We start from the raw sequence: 18,737 nt of genomic DNA, 5'->3' as shown, positions 1-18,737 counted from the left end.
TTGTAATGCGTTGCATTTATGACATGCTGCAAAGTATGTGCGTTGCTCTGATGCATTACAGGTAAAGATGAATGGTGCAATGTGCATTCCTGCAGTGCATGTTACACAGTGACACACGTGTTACCACAACACAAAGATGTGAATGGAGCCTATAAGTAGACTTCATTGCTCATCTTGTTTTAGAAAATCTCAGGGGCCTGACTTTTGTGCTGCCTTCACTTCTCGCTCGCTATGTGTATGCATTCACTGGCTGCATGCTTGCTCAGCCTTGGTGACTCCAAGTAGGCAAGACCTTTTAGTAGTAGTTTGGGTTTTTTTGGGGGGGGGGGGAAGGGGGGGAAGGGGGGGGTATTTTATTATAGGCAGCACTCGATAAAACACGGCAGAAATTCTAATGAGCATTTAATGAGTTTGTTTATGACTGTCAGGCATGGATTTGTAGCACGGTTGTAGCGTGCAGGTGCATTCCCGGAGAGTGTGGTAATGCCATACAGGTGTGTGTGCCCTTTTTGTAGCGTCGCACACCCAGAGCCGCACCATTGTCTGAGCTGTGTATACCACAAACAGGCAGTTCTCTGTATACAAATCAGATGTGCGGCTCTCGGTTGTAGTGAACACTGCTGCCTTGTGTAGATTTACTGCTGGCAACCCTCGTCTTGATGAATGTTGCATTGCCTGTACTGCAGGCTTGTGGGTAGATGAGGGAGTAGATTCATGTTTCGTGCCATGCCCTGTGTTTAGATATACACATAATGTTCTGAATTGCTGAGAATCGGGAGGCAGTTATGGGTATCTTTTTAAAGATTTTTTTTTTTTTTTTTTTTTTTGTTTAAGCAGACCTGTCATGAAAATGTCTTTTTGATTTAATAATGTTACTGCTTTACCAAATGACTTTATTAAATTAAAATGTACCCTTCGTATCATGATTAACCATCTGCAGCTGATGGTGATTAAATCACGTGGATGGAAGGAGCATTGTGGGTGTTTCATGGCGTTGGGGACGACAGAATGTTTTTAAAGGTTAACGCCACTTTCATGGGGGGGGGGGGGGAATAGCACTTTATTTTTATTTTATTTATAGAATGTGTGAGATATATATATATATATATATATATATATATATATCTCAGGAAGTCAGGTAAATCTGTGGGTGTTGTCACAGTCGGGACATACATTTCTGCCTTGTTAGACAATACACCAATCATTATTAGGCGTCGGCTGCCAGGAAGGCTAAGGGCCGTTGGAAGACTCCAGCTGTTCAGAGTGAGGCAATTAAAGGCCTCTATAAAGTAGCCCAGAGGATAACCACTAATTGGCTGCTTCACTCCTAAGGCTCTGTGAGTAGGAGAGCAGTGCCAGAAAGTCTCCTGATGAGGTGAGGAGACCATTGACTTTGTCCTGTGTTACAAATATCAAAAGACTATTGTTTGTGCTGTATGACCAGCACTGTCTACCCAGCAGTAGGCTGTGTTAGACTTCATAGATAGGTTCCTGTGTGGTGAAGGTAGACGCCCAGAGTGGCTAGGATTTATTTTATGTTTTGATTTTGTTTATGCTGTTTGGATGCTTGCAATTGTTTTCCAGCAAGATGGAAGAATAAACCAGAAACTTTGTTTTCAACCGTCTTCGACTGCCAGTCTGTATAAATTCAGTGTGTGGTGAATCCATCCAAGGGGTCACACACCCCGCTACCAAGCTAACCCCTCACAATATATACTCTCCTTTTTGTTGTAGCTTTGTTTTTTTTCTGTAAAATGCAATATGGCTACCTGGAGGCCTTCTGTACACAGTGTAAGGAACGCCCCCCCCAGTTATGTAATTTCCTGCTTGTGTGATTGGCTCACTAATTTCCCCAGAAGTCTACACTAATGGTCCGTCCACACGATCCGAATATCGGACAAAAACTGCCGTCAGAGGAAGAATTGTAAGATTTTGGAAAAAATGCAATATTTTTTACTTTTTGCTATATCCCCAAAAATATATAAAAAAAAACATAGTTTAGGCCGATACGTATTCTTCTACATATGTTTGGTAAAAAAAAAAATCGCAATAAGTGTTTATTGATTGGTTTGCGCAAAAGTTACAGCATCTACAAAATAAGGGACTGTTTTATGGCATTTTTTTTTTTACTAGTTATGGCGGCGATCAGCGTTTTTTTTTTTTTTTTTTTTGTGACTGCGACATTATAGTGGACACTTTTGGGACCATTGTCATTTTTACAGCGATCAGTGCTATGAAAATGCACTGTTACTGTAAAAATGACACTGGCAGTGAAGGGGTTACCCACTAGGTGGGGCTACAGGGGTTAAGTGTTTTCTAGGGAGTGAATCTTACTGTTTGGGGGCGCGGCGACACGTGACGCGTCACTGATGACCATTTACCGATCGCGGGAACGGTCATCAGTGACAGTGTCGCTAGGCAGAATAGGGGAATGCCTTGTTTACAAAGCCATTCCCCTGTTCTGCCCTTGCCGGATTTGGCCCACGGGCCTTGTGTTTGACACATGTGGATTAGAGGATCATAAGGCTACTTTCACACTGAAGTGCTGGGTGCATCGAAGCTAAAGTGCCGCTATTTTTAGCGGCGCTTTGCCGTGATTTTCACCCACTAGCATTGCGGTTTTAACCCCTGCTAGCGGCCAAAAAAGGGTTAAACCCACCCGCAAAAACTGTGCTTTGCGGGTGTTTTGGAGGCGCTGCCCCATTGATTTCAACAGGCAGGGGCGGTATATTCTCACCGCTCCTACAGCGCCTCAATGATGCGGCTGGCAGGACTTTTTTTTTTACCGTCCTGCCAACGCAACGCTCCCTCGGGCTTTCACACTGGATATAATGGAGCGGCTCTTTCAGGGCGCTTTGCAGGCGCTATTTTTAGTGCAATAGCGCCTCGGTGTGAAAGCAGCATAAAAGCACAATATTGTGCAGCACTACTAAATAGGAAGCAGTACCTGAACATGTAATAAACCAGCATAGCTGCACCCAGGTACATCGTTTTAGTCTGTATGTAGTAAACCAGAAAAGTATTCACTTTTATTACAGTAAATGTATCTTAAAAGCCCTTTCACCTAATGAGCCTGTTTTAGCAAAGCACATACCTGTACAGAAGAGCGGGGGCAGGGGGGATACTTGCCTCTCCTGCCACCCATGCTGCGTCTAGATGCGTTTTGGAGCTGATCCCACCTGGATGCATGTAATGCTTTTCAATGGCTAAATGCACACCTCTAGGTGCGTCCAGTCTCGCCGCATAAACAAGAAATTGGTTTTCTGCAGCTTACCGCATGTAAATGCAGGAGACGTTCAGCATAAGGGCTCATTCATAGTTGATTGTGGTGTGGAAACCCACCAAGAATCGCTATTGCACAGGTGTGCGTTTTAAGCATGGCAGCTGTTTGCATGCAAGCGCACATGCGATGAGTAGTTACATGTAATTGGGGACAGATGATCAGTCCTGGACGCAGACCGCTTGTATTCAGAGTCCCTCATCTGTTTTTCATTTTAGAAAACAAGGATTCATCAGCTCCATCTAGGAACAAGCAGGACATTAAATGGAGCCAAGGAACACAAGTTTCAGTCACAGTAATTTTAAAATAAATAAATACACTTTTTATTTATTTTATTATTATTATTGGGTAATGTTTTTTGGGTCACTTATTTTATACATTTTTTATTTTTTTATCTTTATATTTTGTTTTATGTTTACAGTCATTTGTTTCACAAATAAACCTTTAGTCCGGGGGTTCTGCCGAGAAAGGTACCCCGGCAGATAATGCCCACCCTGTACTTGCGCAGTACGGAGCCGCCAAAGATGAACAGCTGTGAATCGGGTGTACACGACGCCTGCGCAATGAGCATGACATTGTGCCTCACGCTCCTGATGCTCGTGCAACTCTGCAAGGGGCGGGTGTATTGCTATTCTATTGTGTAATGCCGCGTACACTCAACCATTTTGATGTCCTGGAAAAAAAACTAAATTTTTCTTGTTGTGATTTCTCTCAAGCCTGCCTTGCCCACACACAATGTGTAGCAAAGCGCGGTGACGTACACCACGTACGATGGCACTATAAAGGGGAAGTTTCATTCGAAATTCGAATGGCGCCACCCTTTGGGCTGTTTATGCTAATTCCCCGTCTCATAACTTGCTTCTGAGCGTGCACGTTTCCCCCCCCCCCCTTGTTAAAGCGTACACGCGACCGTTTTTCACGACGATGTGAGAGACGAGAAAAAAAGAGCAGGTTCTAAATTTTTAATGCCCATTTTTCTCGTCGAGCCTACACACACGATCGTTTAACGACCAATTAAAAAAAAAAATTTTTTTCTCGCCATGAAAAAATGGTCGTGTGTACGCGGCATAAGGGGCGGATGGCTAAAGAGCAAACCCGCCCATCAACATTGCAAAACCCGCCCTTCAGTTGTTGAAACACACCCCGCAAAGACGTGTAGTTTATTGATAAAACCTCCACCAACTTATTGGCTCTGCCCATCAATTTTAACCTCTTAAGGACCGCCTCCTGCACATTTACGTCGGCAGAATGGCACGGCGCGCCCACGACCCATCCGAAGCTCCGGGACCCGATCGCTGCTGGAGTCCCGCAATCGGTCCCCGGAGCTGAAGAACGGGGAGAGCTGTGTGTAAACACGGCTTCCCCGTTCTTCACTGTGGCTCCGTCATCGATTGTTTATTCCCTATAAAAGGGAACACACGATCGATGACGTCACACCTACAGCCACACCCCCCTACAGTTAGAAACACATATTAGGTCACACATAACCACTTCAGCGCCCCCTGTGGTTAACTCCCAAACTGCAATTGTCATTTTCACAATAAACAATGCAATTTAAATGCATTTTTTGCTGTGAAAATGACAATGGTCCCAAAAATGTGTCAAAATTGTCCGAAGTGACCGCCATAATGTCGCAGTCACGAAAAAAAATCCCTGATCACCGCCATTAGTAGTAAAAAAAAAAACAATTAATAAAAATGCAATAAAACTATCCCCTTTTTTGTAAACGCTATAAATTTTGCGCAAAACCAACCGATAAACGCTTATTTTTTTATTTTTATTTTTTACCAAAAATAGGTAGAAGAATACGTATCGGCCTAAACTGAGGAAAACATTTTTTTTGTTTATATATTTTTGGGGGATATTTATTATAGCAAAAAGTAAAAAATATTGCAGTTTTTTCAACATTTTCGCTCTATTTTTGTTTATAGCACAAAAAATAAAAACCGCAGAGGTGATCAAATACCACCAAAAGAAAGCTCTATTTGTGGGGAAAAAAAGTACGCCAATTTTGTTTGGGAGCCACATCGCACGACCGCGCAATTGTCTGTTAAAGCGACACAGTGCCGAATCGCAAAACCTGGCCCGGGAACTTGTATTGCATACAAACGGCAAAGAATTGTCGGCCAACAAACATGAAACTAAGTGGGTTTTCAAGTCTTTAGTGCCACCGTTTGGGCAACTTTTGCTAATGTGTTATGGTGAGCATTGCTTCTGAGCATGCGTGTTTGTAATTTTGACTTTTGTCCGACAGACTTGTGTACACATGATCGAAAAATACTTTTTAGGCTTTTCTTCCTTTATTTTTACCTGGTGATCTGGCCAGATATTTTTTTTTTTTTTTCAACAGAACAAGCCTGTCCTGCAGATGTTGAAGCTGGAGGGTTGAACATCTAACTCTCCCCTGACAATGCTGCTGTCCAAAGATGTATCTGTTGCTCCTTCATCCAGAGTGTAGGCACCCTAATGGAGGAAATATTACTGGCCAGGTCATCGTATATCCAGAAACCATTTTAATTTGTCTGTTTCCATTAAATATTAAATGGCAAACTGAGATTTGGATCTATAATTCCACCCCTTTGTGTCTTTGGATATTGTGGGCTAAATTCTGCATTCCTCCAGAGCTCCATCATGTGACCATTCCGAAGTCTTGGCATGACACATAGATGACCAGACTGTCACACTACTTGGATCACATGACCAATGCCAAGGACGATCATGTGACAATCTGCCAGATAAATGTCAAAGGCAGCTTATTAGATCTTTTCTGACCCAAGTATTATTGGGTCAGTGTTTGATATGTGTATTATTAGGTCTGGTGGTGTTTTTACATTTTTTTTTTTTTTTTATTTGTTTTACCTTTCAGTAGCATACAAACTTTAGACCTTCAGACGTTGGTCTGTTTTGACCGGATTCTAAAATCCAAGGGTTCATTCCCACAAGCCTGCATGCTGGTAAACATTATACAGGGGCGATGGGAGATGTTGGTACCCCACGTCATATTGTTTACTTTTTTATAACTTTAGTGTGTGTGTGTGTGTGTGTGTGTGTGTGTGTGTGTGTGTGTGTGTGTGTATATATGTATATATATATATGTGTGTGTGTATATATATATATATATATATATATATATATATATATATATATATATATATATATATAAAAATTCATTCTAGTTTACGCCCAATGGTGTGTTGCGGCATGTGGAGTGTGTACAAATGAAGACCTGCTGCACCCCAGTGCAGGGTTCTGGTGTCCTATAGAAAATGGTTGTATCTGTGGACCTTTGTGCTGTGTGGATGATCCCTTCGGGTCACCATCAGATGCTGATATTCAGATTTGATAGGACAGTTTGAAGGCACGCCAGCCTCGGGTTGCTATGGCTTTCTCCGGTTGCTATGGCTTTCTCCGGTTGCTCATTGTGAAATGGCTTTCCCTTTGTTCTGATTAAATTATGACCAAGGGTTGTCACATTTTGGCCATGCTTTTATTGGTACTGTTTGCAGAGACAGTGTGATTTGTTTTACATTCCAGTGGATTGGGTGACATCTGTGCCTCCTGTTGTGTGTGTGTGTGTGAAGATAAATGCACAGACCAATCAGAGCTGAGAACCCCTCCCCTTCTATACTGTACTATACTGTATATGTTATCTATGTCAGTACCTCTCTACAGCCACTGGAGGGAGCCTGAGCACCCCTTTTATGACTTCTTGGGGGCAGTACTGTTTGCCACTGGGGGGGGGACTGATACTTAGTCCCTATTCTGTGTGTGTGTATATGTATGTGTATATATATATATATGTGTGTGTGTGTGTGTGTGTGTGTGTGTGTGTGTATATATGTATGTGTGTGTGTGTGTGTATATATATATATATATATATATATATATATATATATATATATATATATATATATATATATATATATATATATATATATATATATATATATATATATATATATATATATATATATATAATTTATATTCTTCAGAAGCAGTACCTCCCTGCTGCCCTGGAGGGAGCATTTGTCAGCAGTAGTACCTCTGTGGAATCACTGGGGGGGGAGCCTGAGCTCCCCCTTCTAAATTGTATATGTTTGCTAACAGTGCCCCTGTGTGGCAACTGAGGGGAGCCCAAGCACCCTCTTGTATACCTGTATTGATAATGTGATTTATGTCCACGGCAGTGCCTATGTGTTGCTTATAAGGGGAGCCTGAGCACCCTTTCTATACGGTTAATGATATTTATGTAAGCGGAAGTACCTCTGTGTAGCCACTAGGGGGAGCCCGAGTTCCCCCTTCTTATATACTGTATATGTGATGTAAGCGGCAGTACCTTTTGTGCAGCCACTAGGGGAGCCCGCGTTCCCCCAAATCCTATACTGTATGTTATTTATGTCAACGGCAGTACCTCGGTGCGGCCACTGGAGGGAGCCTGGGAACCTTACCTTCTGTATTGTATATTTATGTCAGCGGCAGTACCTCGGTGCGGCCACTGGAGGGAGCCTGGGAACCTTACCTTCTGTATTGTATATTTATGTCAGCGGCACTACCTCATTGCGGCCACTGGAGGGAGCATAGGAAACCTGCTTTCTTCTAATCTAATATGTATATGATATTGATGTCAGCGGCAGTACCTGCTGTGCGGCCACTGGGGGGAGCCTTTCTTTCGGCTCCCTCTCGTCCACTGTATGTGTAATTGATGTCAGTGGTAGTACCTGTGTGCGGCCACCGGGTGGAGCCTGGGAGCAGCCGCCTCCTGTATCTGTCTCCTCCTCTCCACGCTTTCCTCCCTCCGATCTCTCCGAGTCTCCTCCTCCCCCTCCCTCGCAGTCTTCCTCTCCGTCCGTCGCTGTGACGGCGCCATTTTGCCCCTCTCCTCCCCGGGATCCAGTGCAAGATCCGGGGGGGTGGAAATCGCCGCAGTCGCCCCCCCCCCATCGGCCGATCTGTCCCCGGCACGTGGACTGGGGGCTCTCCGCAGATTCTGATCGGCGGTCCTTCTAATAATTCTAAAACTCTTCTTCTTTTTTTCCTCCCATCACAGAACATTTTTTCAAAATTTGCTCCCCCCCCTTACTACTTCTATTGCCCCCCCTGGAGGGGGGGAGGGTAATAATAAAAGGATTGGTCACCTGACCTGAAGATTTAACCCCTGCAGGGGGGATCCTGTGACCTGGACACCCACCTCCCCCCCCCCGGGGGGGTCATCCTGTGTAAGTCTCACTTTTATTTCATCCACCTGGAAGAGTTACCCCCCCCCCCCCCCCCCCATTTAAAGGGCCCCCCCCCCGACACAAGTAACCCTTTCCATGCCGCCAGCAGGAAATGTCTGTTTATTTCTATGGGGGGGGGGAGGGGTATGGGTTTGGGCAGTTTGTATTGATGTGTCATGTGACAGATGGGACGCCGAGCGACAACGTTTATATCTCTCACACTTCACTAGTCTGTGCTTCTATATTAATGAGGCTGTAGTGTGCCCCCCCCCCCGGTATTCACAACCGCACATTGTTTTTATTGTGTCCCCCCCCCCTCCGTAGTTCTCCTTCCCAATACTGAGCACACTTTTCTGTGTCTTCCGCATCTCACCCGGTACCCCTCACCCGCCCCTCTCTCTCCCTCTCCGCTCAGGTCCTTTGTGTGCTGCCTTCATCCTCTCCTCTGCCCTTTCCCCGGCTCTCCTCTTCTCTGCCCTTTCCCTGGCCCTCCTCTCCTCTGCCCTTTCCCCGGCCCTCCTCTCCTCTGTCCTTCCCCCGGCCCTCCTCTCCTCTGTCCTTCCCCCGGCTCTCCTCTTCTCTGCCCTTTCCCCGGCCCTCCTCTCCTCTGCCCTTTCCCCGGCCCTCCTCTCCTCTGTCCTTCCCCCGGCCCTCCTCTCCTCTGCCCTTTCCCCGGCTCTCCTCTCCTCTGCCCTTTCCCCGGCCCTCCTCTCCTCTGCCCTTTCCCCGGCCCTCCTCTCCTCTGCCCTTTCCCCGGCCCTCCTCTCCTCTGCCCTTTCCCCGGCCCTCCTCTCCTCTGCCCTTTCCCCGGCCCTCCTCTTCTCTGCCCTTTCCCTGGCCCTCCTCTCCTCTGCCCTTTCCCCGGCTCTCCTCTTCTCTGCCCTTTCCCCGGCTCTCCTCTCCTCTGCCCTTTCCCCGGCCCTCCTCTCCTCTGCCCTTTCCCCGGCCCTCCTCTCCTCTGCCCTTTCCCCGGCCCTCCTCTCCTCTGCCCTTTCCCCGGCCCTCCTCTCCTCTGCCCTTTCCCCGGCCCTCCTCTCCTCTGCCCTTTCCCCGGCCCTCCTCTCCTCTGCCCTTTCCCCGGCCCTCCTCTCCTCTGCCCTTTCCCCGGCCCTCCTCTCCTCTGCCCTTTCCCCGGCCCTCCTCTCCTCTGCCCTTTCCCCGGCCCTCCTCTCTTCCTTCCCTCGGCTCTCCTCTCCTTTCTTCTTTCCAACTGGCTCTCCTCTCCTTTCTTCTTTCCTCCGGCTCTCCTCTCCTTTCTTCCTTCCCCCGGCTCTCCTCTCCTTTTTTTTCTTTCCCCCGGCTCTCCTCTCCTTTCTTCTTTCCCCCGGCTCTCCTCTCCTTTCTTCCTTCCCCCGGCTCTCCTCTCCTTTCTTCCTTCCCCCGGCTCTCCTCTCCTTTCTTCCTTCCCCCGGCTCTCCTCTCCTTTCTTCCTTCCCCCGGCTCTCCTCTCCTTTCTTCCTTCCCCCGGCTCTCCTCTCCTTTCTTCCTTCCCCCGGCTCTCCTCTCCTTTTTTTCTTCCCCCGGCTCTCCTCTCCTTTTTTTTCTTTCCCCCGGCTCTCCTCTCCTTTTTTTTCTTTCCCCCGGCTCTCCTCTCCTTTTTTTTCTTTCCCCCGGCTCTCCTCTCCTTTTTTTTCTTTCCCCCGGCTCTCCTCTCCTTTTTTTCTTTCCCCCGGCTCTCCTCTCCTTTCTTCCTTCCCCCGGCTCTCCTCTCCTTTCTTCCTTCCCCCGGCTCTCCTCTCCTTTCTTCCTTCCCCCGGCTCTCCTCTCCTTTCTTCCTTCCCCCGGCTCTCCTCTCCTTTCTTCCTTCCCCCGGCTCTCCTCTCCTTTTTTTTCTTTCCCCCGGCTCTCCTCTCCTTTTTTTCTTTCCCCCGGATCTACTCTCCTTTCTTTCTTTCTTTCTTTCTTTCTTTCTTTCTTTCTTTCTTTCTTTCTTTCTTTCTTTCTTTCTTTCTTCCCCCGGCTCTCCTCTCCCCTCTCTCTCCTTCCCCCGGCTCTCCTCTCCCCTCTCTCTCCTTCCCCCGGCTCTCCTCTCCCCTCTCTCTCCTTCCCCCGGCTCTCCTCTCCTTTCTTCCTTTCCCCGGCTCTCCTCTCCCCTTCCCCCGGCTCTCCAGCCTCTTCACCTTCAATGATTCCTTTTACCATATGTCCGTTACAGCAAGGGGCCTCCTATCTGTGTGCCCCCCCCCCCCCCCCAAACTGTTGGTCCATGATGCGCCTTCCCCCGACTCCGACTTCTTCTCATGTCAGAGATGAGCCAATCCTGTCCCGGGATTGAGGTCACAGTGTTGGGCTGTGGGGGGCCATTGTTTTATTGGAAGCTCATTGTTGGATCAGTACCTGTAGGGTCTCCTCTTATGATGATAGAATTGGGGCAGATTGTACATACGGGATTGATGTGTATGGGGGACAATCCAGGAAGAAATGTTGTGCTGTGAGGCCCATCATACAATGAATAGAGGGAGAGGTGATGAGAGATCTGGCTTGGCAGGAATCTTACACAGGTGGGGCTGGTCGCCCCCCCCCCCCCCCCCCCCCCCGGCTCAGCTGGAGTTGGGTGTCTGCACATGTGCAGTAAGGGGCTCATTCTCTATGGGGACTTGTTCTTCTCCCACATACATGGCAAGAGCTGTTTGATTGTATGGTTTTATAAACATCAACACATGAAGCACAATAAAAAAACTATTTGTTCCAATTCTCACCCCAGCACTTGCAGTTTGGTACCTTTTCAGTGCTGTTGGCTCCTACTTTTCCAGTGCTGCTTCCCTGAACCTCTGGTCTTCATGAGATGTAGCAAATAGTGGACAGTGCAGTCCCCAGCCAACCCACCACAGTAAAATCATTGTGTGTATATACAGTAAAGCGTGTTTGTTTATACTCTGGAACCTAAGGGGTTAATCTTCCAGCAGTGTGGGGCATTGGGCTTTCGTAGTGCAATCAACATTTTCATACCGAGGTGTCCCTGACGTATATATACATTCATATATATGTTGATTTACTAAAACTGGAGTTTGAAAAATTGGTTGCAGCTATGCATGGCAGCCAATCGGCTTTTAGCTTTTTACATTAAGCATTGACAAAAAATAAATCTGGAAGCGGATTGGTTTCTATGCCCAGCTGCACCGGACTTTTCATTCTTTTTTAGTAAATCAACCACAGTGTGTTCTGCTGGCAGGGAAGGCTCCCCGCCAGCAGAACACGCTAGAACTGCAGGAGGGATTCCCCCCATCAACACTGACCTTGTTGTTGATGGGGGAATTACCGTATTTATCGGGGTATTGCGCGCTCCGGCGTATATCGCGCACCCCTAAAGTGGACCCGACATTCCTGTAAAAAAAAAACATTTTAGTACTTACAGTTTTGGTGTCTTGCGCGGCGGCCTCGTCGGGTCCGGCGTCCGTCTGCGGCTTCGGGTGTCCTCTTCGTCGGGTCCGGCGTCCTTCTGCGGTGTCCTCCCCGCTTTCCCGCGCTGAGTTTCAATACTGCGTGGGCATATACTGAGGCGCAGTACACTCGTGTATAGTCGGGCAGGCTTGGCTACTCTCGCGCTCACGTCCAGTACGTGAGCGCAAGAGGAGCCGAGCCTGCCCGACTATACACGAGTGTACTGTGCTCGGTATATGCCGGCGCAGTGTTCAAACTCGGCGCCGGAAAGCGGGTATTGGCGTATACCGCGCACCCACGATTTTGCCCTGATTTTCGGGGTAAAAGTGTGTGCGGTATACGCCGATAAATACGGTAAGTGATTTTCTATCCTTCCGCCCATGGTGGAATTTAAGAAAATTGAATCCTCTGTGGCCTGCCAAAGACTGGTGACCACCCCCCCCCCCCCCCCCCCCAAACTGCTGTTACAGTGGATGTAAACCCTCACATATACCCAGTGAAGTGAACAGCCTCAGATGATGCAGAGAGATGAAACAAATCTCCCTACATAAGTTTTACATGTATATCCGCTTTCTGGATTCTTTAGAAAGTGCACATTGTGTTAGAAATGTTTCTTCGGGTTTCAGCAGTGGGAGAGGAGTCTGGGCATACACTGTGTGTGAGCTGATTGGAGGAAAGCCCCCCCCCCCCCTCCACATAGGCAGAGGAACGAATAAACTTGCAGAGCTGTAAGGGGGTCCCCGGGTTACGAACCTGTTAGGGACTTTCCTCCTGTTTTGTAGATCGGAAATCTTCATAAGTCGGTCACGCATGCGCAGACCGGCAATTACGGACATTTCCGATGTTCTGCACCGAACAGCAGCGCCTGGTTCGTAAGTAGAAGAAGTTCGTAAGTCGGGCATTCGTAACTTGGGGACCCCCTGTACTTTGAATAGACAAGCTCTCTGCTTATCCCTCCTCGACACAAATTTCCAGCTACTTTTTTCTCCTGTGTCAGAGAGCTTGTCAGAAGTTATCATGCTGATAACAGAGGAACGGAGCAGGAGAAACACACGGGACTTGGTGCTTTTGGAGAGAGATGAGTAAACGCTACAGAAATATGTGCCCAGGTCAGATTTTTATGAATGGGATTTACATCCACTTTAAGCCATTGAGCTTGGTCACCAACCTGAAGTAAAGGAACTCCACCCCACTGGGACCACCCTCGTGCTGTCTTCCTACAGTAGGCTCCCAATTTTACATTTAGGAACAATGGGTAGTACAGTAGAGCATCACTGGCTCTTATTGAGCCTGTATTCTGTTTCTGGCAATGTCTAGTCCAAAAAAAAAGAATCTTTACCATTTGGTCGTTTCTCTACCATACCGAATACTGTGTTCATCCCTTATTTGGGTGTGAACTTTTTATTGGCATGAGTGGGAGAAGCGGGGATTACAGGCTGTGCAGCACAGAGCCCAGAAAGTTTAGTAATATTGGGCTCATGTGCATGAAGATAAAAAACTTTTGTGCAGGCGCCCCCCCCCCCCCCCAAAATACTTTCCTGAGCCCAGTTATTTCCACTGGAGCCTCGGCTCTCTGGGGACTCGCCCTCCTCATTGGCTCCCACTGCTGTCAATCTCAGTCAGTGAACCAATGAGAAGAGGGGGTGGGGCTGAGTCGCTACTGTGTGTGAATAGCCATGCAGAGCAGCGGTTTGGGAGCGAGCTACTTGGGTGCCCCCACAGCAAGCTGTGTGCTCTGGGGCACTTGGCAGGAGGGAGGGGCCAGGTGCACCAGCAGGAGACCCGAGAAGAGGAGGATCGGGGGCTGCTCTGTGCAAAACCACTACACAGGGCAGGTAAGTATGACTTGATTGTTTAAAAAAAGAAAAAATGATTTTAATCTAGGCCTTAAAACTGAACTTTGATCATCTATATACAAAAAAAATAATATAAATGTGGCTGCCGATTTTTAATAAACACTTCCAAGCTCAGGTGTCCAGCGCTGTGCTCAGCAGGCCCAGTTCTTCGCCAGTCTTCGAGTCCTTGGTGCCTCCATCTTCTCTGTGGGAAGCTGACACTGACTTCCTGCGGTTTCCCAGCTGACCCCCCACTGCTCATGCACAGGTTTCTTTCTTGAAGGTTTCTTCAGATTCCTAGGCTAATCTATTTTTTATATAAGTATTCATTTACTGATCTAAAACCTAAGGGCTACTTCCAACCAAGAACATTGCAGTGCTTCTTGCTGGGTGTTTTAGCACAGGCCATGAACAATTCTTCTCTTAAGCCTAGGTTCACACATTTGCCGTGCAGGAAACTCAGCGATTCCTGCGCATTTCCCACCTCGCATTGCATGCACACTGGGTTTGCAATCTTCTGTGGGTGTCGATAAGGTAACTCTCAAAAGGATTGCAAACGCAGTGTGGTTTTCCTGCAAGGGATCGCATGGCGCAGAACAGTAATGTAATTGCGCTGCGGTTCCAAAAATGGTGCCTGCATTTTTTATTAATTTTTTTCTTGGTGTGATTTTGAGCCTATTGAAAATGCATGGGCTCCAGTTGCAGCGCTGAATTGCACAGGAATTTGGTGCGATTCACATGCGAGTTATACTGTGTACCGGGGGCTTAAGTGTTAACTGTTGCATAATTTTACAGTGGAGCCTTGGATGGCGAGTAACGCGGTTAACGAGCGTTTCATTATACGAGCACAGTATTTCCTAAAATCCTAACTCGGTTTGCGAGTGTTGTCTCACAAAACAAGCAGGATTCAGGCCAAAGCATTGTGCACTACCACGTTTTGCCTAAGGTGGGGGCGACGGAGCCGAATGGCACCGTTTGGAAACGTCCGAAAAGGCCCGAGGATAGTTCAGCTGACCTCGGCAAACCTCGGAAAGTCTTTCCGAGGCTTGCCGAGGTCAGCCGAACTGTCCTCGGGCCTTCCCGGCCGCTTCCGAGGCTCTCCGGCGCCCCCCGCCTATAGCCGCATGTGTTATTGCATGCCATTGAAGTCAATGCGGAACAAATTATTTTCATTTCCATTGACTTGAGTGGGGAAAGTCGCTTTGATATGCAAGTATTTTGAATTGCAGGCATTCTCCTGGAACGGATTATGCTCGTAATCCAATGTTTCACTGTGTTTGACTTTGGTATTTGGATGACCTCTTATGGGCAAAGTAATGTTATGCTTTTGGATCCTTTATAAACTCCTGTTTCTCTTTTTTTTTTTCTTGTAGGTGTATCTCCTTGGAGTTGCCCTGGGGAGGTGTGGCCAACTTCACCCTCCCCCATTGGGGAAGCACCCCCCTCCCCTGCCCTCTTCCCTGTGCTGAATGGCTGCGATGGCACCTGCTCTCACTGACCCTGCCCCTGACGCCCACAACCTGCACTTCAAGCTGGCGCCTCCATCGTCCTCCCTCCCCCTTGGTGAGACCAACGGCGGCTGTCTTCCTCCACCGGCCCCGCCAGACCTGGTAACGAACTACGGCGGAACACCTGGAAAGGAGACCCTGAAACTGGGTGGGGTGTATACTCCACGGTCCATCTTGTCTCAGTCACTCTGCAGGGGGCGTTCCTCCATTCTGGAGTTCAACCTGGAGGATCTGAGAGGCATTACCAATTCCAGTAGAGGGGGCCAAGGTGGACCTCTGAATGGACTGGCTAAAAGACCTGCAAAGCCAGCAGTGGACAAGCCCCCGAGTCTCTCTATTCCTGCACTGGAGCCTTGGATGAAAGCCCCACCGGTTCCTCCAGGATCTCCTGATGAGGAACACGAGCAAAAGGGTTCTCGCATGGAGAATGGCTCCGACGCTCGTCTTAAAGCCTTGTTACAGCGCCATGGGGAGATGGAAAAGAGGGCGCGGTCTATCCAAAAGCGGCTCCAGGTGGTCCAGGCAAAGCAGGTTGAGCGCCATCTCCACCAACAGTTAGGCGGTTTAGTCGGGGCTGCCTTTGGCCGCAACACGGAACCGTCTCGTTCCCGATTGACTGTGGTAACCAGGAAAGCTGATGCTCAGCGCCGAGGAGAGGCTGGAAGTGTCGTCTCGGAGGCCATTTTAAAGGGATCAGCAGCTGAACTTGAAAGGTTAAGTTGTTCCGGCAGCGCCACTTTGCGGGTCTGTGAGCGAGGCTTTGACTCGGACGCCACAGAAAGTAGCTCAGGCGGCGACTCGGACGTGGAAGAGGACGAACTGGGCCAAGTGGACCCGCAGCAGAGCCACGTGCCACTGTAAGTACACGCTAACCTACTCCTATTGTGTAACAGGTTTTAAGCACATACCTTAGGATAATGAAAGGTGGCAAATCTGTGAATGAGGTTTCCACACTAAAGGCATTTGTTGTATGGTTTGAGAAGATCCGTTTGTTCTCGGAATATATTCTCTAAATTAAAAGTGCAAATATAATGAAATGTAGGAAGTTGGGAATTCTTGTCATAATTGGGTGTATTCAAAAATGTTATATAAAAAAAAAAACAATGGTGCTGCACTCCAGAAAAATATATAAAGTGTTTTCTGAAGTGCAGCACCATTTTTTTTTGTATTGATCTTTTTGGGTAGCGCTTGACCCATACGGTGCCTGCTGCACCCGATATTTACATTTGCAACTATCTAGGTAGCGCAGGAATATCCACTGTCACAAAAATTGTATATACTGCAGCTTACCAGTCCTTTAAATGTGGTGGCTGAATTGTTTTTTTTTTTTTTTTTTTTCACCTGCAGCAACACAATTGCTGTCCTCTGGGCGGCAGCGCTGACTCGCCATACTGTATCTGTGGAGGGGCAGCGTTGTCTTTGTAGGATAAGACTACAGAACACCTCTCCTCTTCTCCATACCATGGGTAGGGTTTACTTTAAAGGGGTTGTAAAGGTACAATTCCCCCCCCCCCCCCTAAATAGCTTCCTTTACCTTGGTGCAGTCCTCCTTCACTTACCTCATCCTTCCATTTTGCTTTTAAATGTCCTTATTTCTTCTGAGAAATCCTCACTTCCTGTTCTTCTGTCTGTAACTCCACACAGTAATGCGAGGCTTTCTCCCTGGTGTGGAGTGTCGTGCTCGCCCCCTCCCTTGAACTACAGGAGAGTCAGGACGCTCTCTACGTTGCAGATAAAGGAGCTGTGTGTTAGTGGGCGTCCTGACTCTCCTGTAGCCCAAGAAAGGGGGCGAGCACGACACTCCACACCAGGGAGAAAGCCTCCCATTACTGTGTGGAGTTACAGACAGAAGAACATGAAGTGAGGATTTCTCAGAAGAAATAAGGACATTTAAAAGCAAAATGGAAGGATGAGGTAAGTGAAGGAGGACTGCACTAAGGTAAAGGAAGCTATTTAGGGAAAAAAATGTACCTTTTTCTAACCCCTTTAAAGCGGGGGTTCACCCTGTTAAAAAAAAAAAAAAATGTTTTTTTTTTATTAGACCATTACTTTCGGCATCGTAGCGCGAGCTACGGTATGCCGGTCCTAAATTTTTAATCCCCGTACTCACTGTGCTATCGATGATTGAAGAATCCGGGGAATGGGCGTTCCTATGGTGAGAGAAGGTGATTGACGGCCGGCCCTGGCACGTCACGCTTCTCCGGAAATAGCCGAAATAGGCTTGGCTATTCACGGCGCCTGCGCATAGCCTGTGCGCAGGCGCTGTGAATAGCCGAGACCTACTCCGGCTGTCTTCGGGGAGCGTGACGTGCCAGAGCCGGCCGTCAATCATCCTCCCTCTCCATAGGCACGCCCATTCCCCGCGGGAGTCGGATTCTTCAATCATCAATAGCACAGTGAGTACGGGGATTAAAAATTTAAGACCGGCATACCGTAGCTCGCGCTACGATGCCGAAAGTAATGGAATAATGAGGTGAAGGAGGGTGAACTACCGCTTTAAATGCTTTTCAGCCAAGAGAGGCAGACTAATCACATTTCTCAAAAATTGTTCATTATTCTGAGATCCCATGGTTATTTTTATTTTTTTGAAGCACAAAATATACTTGTGTTGACTGCAGTTGGTAAGTACACCAAGCGTAAATGCTTTTTAGACTTGTGTTAACCTGGCTCCTGGGATTTATCCAGCCCCCCCCTCCCGTCCTCGGAGTTGCCATGTGTAACCAGATAGCTGAAAGCAATGCAGATGGTTTGAGTATTGGAGTGATTGGAAGGCCTATGACCCTTGTGGGAGTCATTTACAAAGCAATACGAGTGTGTTGACTAATCGGATGTCTTTTTAAAACAAAGCTGTACTCAAGGGACATGAAGGTGACAATTGCTGACTTTCCATTCTGCAGATTATAGCTGTCTGGCTTCTGTGCCCAATGACTTTACTATTTCTTGGACCCCAACATGTGTGCACATCGGGAGCTCTAGTTTCCCTTCGATGCATGCTTGTTGAAGCTCAGGGACTCCAGTTATTAAATCTAGAGTCAGCCCTGCGACTAGAATCTGCAGAGAGAGGTCCATCAGGTTCCACTGATTAGAGATGCACCGTTGGGGATTGTCCAGTGACCAATAGATGCAAGCTTGTTCCCTGTGGAATGGTTGTTTGCCCACAGCATCCATACCTGTGTTGGTGAAAGATTATGATATGGCATGAAAGCATAGGCATATATCTCCACCGCTTTGTTATTGGTGTGACAGATGCCTTCTGGAACCCTTGGGGTTGGTGTTGATGGGCTTTTGTTTGCAAGAGGACTGCTGCTCTCCCCATACAAGTTCAATAGAAATGCAAAAGTATTTTGAAGGCGTTGGTGCAGCTTAGATAATCCTCTGTAGATCATAAAATGTACCTGTCAGTCAACTATAAATGATCTCTAAAGCATCTCAAACTAATGTCAAATGCAGGCTGCATTTTCCCATCTACACATACCCAAAGCCTATCAATGCAGCCTTTTATAGCGGATCTAAACTG

General features: G+C 47.6%; 1 protein-coding gene across 6 annotated transcripts in view; it reads left to right on the top strand.

The window, feature by feature from the left end:
* Positions 1-18,737, top strand: part of LOC120918567 (KAT8 regulatory NSL complex subunit 1-like) — a 156,239-nt gene that overhangs the window by 41,728 nt on the left and 95,774 nt on the right. For 5 of the 6 annotated variants that reach the window (XM_040330220.1, XM_040330214.1, XM_040330216.1 and 2 more), the window contains one exon: positions 15,086-16,077. In XM_040330220.1, the coding sequence (XP_040186154.1) occupies positions 15,182-16,077 (896 nt within the window). In that variant the 5' untranslated portion in view covers positions 15,086-15,181. Of the gene's footprint in view, positions 1-8,111; positions 8,497-15,085; positions 16,078-18,737 lie in introns of those variants that run through there. The other variant, XM_040330217.1, reaches the window with a different exon arrangement.

The sequence above is a fragment of the Rana temporaria genome, chromosome 12, assembly GCF_905171775.1.
Source record: "Rana temporaria chromosome 12, aRanTem1.1, whole genome shotgun sequence".
Lineage (NCBI taxonomy): Eukaryota > Metazoa > Chordata > Amphibia > Anura > Ranidae > Rana > Rana temporaria.
The sequence above is the reverse complement of the archived record's forward strand: the minus strand, read 5'-3'. Positions and strand labels throughout refer to the sequence as shown.